We start from the raw sequence: 1,565 nt of genomic DNA, 5'->3' as shown, positions 1-1,565 counted from the left end.
ACAAGTCTCAACCTCCCATTGTCCCTGCCAAACCCAACCCCAAAACAAGTGTAAATAGTCCTCACACTCAACCTATGTCTGCCTCTACCTCCAGTCACAGTATTTCTAGGCCTAAATCTATGGCCATGTCAAACTCTGGCCTCGGCCACTCTCCTCATCAGTCCCGTTCACCAGCGTCAGGAGTCCCGCCCCCCCCGCCCCCAATGCCCGGGATGTGCACCCTGCTTCCCCCTGCTGTGAGTTTTAATCGAGTTTGTCTTAGCGTGCACCAGTTTTGCTTGTGCTGAGTTTTTATCTTCTGTTAGAATACCATTTTAACTCTATAATTTTGTAATGTGCTGACTTTGGTAAACCATTCACAGAGTTCATTACAAAGATTATAAGTTAAAAAGCAAATGGCAGAATTAAGGTATTCTAAGGGAAATACAAATTTTCATAAGCAAAAAATAGCTTCTGCATGCTCACCAAAATGCACTCACGACGCCCTGACTTAAAACAAGACTGCCCAACCGCTCCACAAAGATTCACTCCCACAAAATATTTTTGGTAAAATTGCAGACACCAATCTGTTTCCCATATTATAAGGAAACCCTTAGATTATATCATATTCTGTAAAAATAATTCTACATCCTTTTCCCTTCTTTGAATCTCTACATGAGGTGTATGAAGTACAAGTACTTGATTATATGGTCAACTGTTGTAAACACATTTCTTGTTATCTCAGACTTGAGTTCAACCAAATCGATTCCTTTTAATTTGTTTTTTTACCTCAGAAATCAGTGACTTGTCACGTTCATTAATACAATAATATTCTTCTGATCCATTTATTACTGTTAAATACTGTTGTACCTTCTAGACATACATTGCCAATATTCTTTCATTCATATATGATTTTATGCTCTGAGTTATTTAAGAAGACAAATCTGTAAAACTTTGACCAGACTTTCTTGTTTTCATGATATAACAATAATGAGTGAGATCAAGTTTTTGCTTCAGCTTTACTGAATGATAAATATTATGGTAATATTACCATGAAATTACAAACAAATTGATACATAAGAACACTACCTGTAATGCATAAATTTATCTCCCCTAACTTCAGCAGCAGACTGAGCAGCTTGGAGGCATCACCACAAACCAGTCAACTTCAGCAGTGTCAACACCCACGAAATCTCCACTACGTCCTCATGGAGGAGTTGTGTTAGACGAGTTCAAACCAGGAGAAAAAAACTCCTTAACAGTAAAGCCACCAAACACCTACTTTGACGCAGGAAAGCAAACCTCTGGCAAACCTCTTGTCTCTATTGGTGCATATCCATCACCCAACCACAGACCACCACCAGTCAAAATGGACTTCCTGCCCTCACCCAGTGCCAATGGGGAACAGACAGCAGGTGCAGCTAAGAATTCCAACACCCCTGTGAAGGCAAAGCTACAGAGTGAACTTGAATCTACCCTGAGTCGCTCGAACCTCCGTCAGCGTTTTGCTGCTCAGGAACTCCCCCCGGATCCTCCCTCAGAAGCTTCAGGTACTAAGCAAGAATCCAAGTCCTCAAGTTACACCA

At 40.9% G+C, this 1,565-nt stretch overlaps 1 protein-coding gene across 1 annotated transcript in view; it reads left to right on the top strand.

Annotated features, from left to right (window-relative positions):
• LOC119590620 (flocculation protein FLO11-like) overlaps nt 1-1,565 on the top strand; it is a gene marked incomplete at its 5' end in the record, with an annotated part of 30,565 nt that overhangs the window by 25,397 nt on the left and 3,603 nt on the right. Inside the window, 2 exon segments of the mRNA XM_037939298.1 lie at nt 1-236; nt 1,106-1,565. Coding sequence (XP_037795226.1) covers nt 1-236; nt 1,106-1,565 — 696 coding nt within the window.

The sequence above is a fragment of the Penaeus monodon genome, chromosome 27 (assembly GCF_015228065.2).
Source record: "Penaeus monodon isolate SGIC_2016 chromosome 27, NSTDA_Pmon_1, whole genome shotgun sequence".
NCBI classification, from domain to species: Eukaryota; Metazoa; Arthropoda; class Malacostraca; order Decapoda; family Penaeidae; genus Penaeus; species Penaeus monodon.
This window is presented reverse-complemented; position numbering and strand designations above follow the sequence as displayed.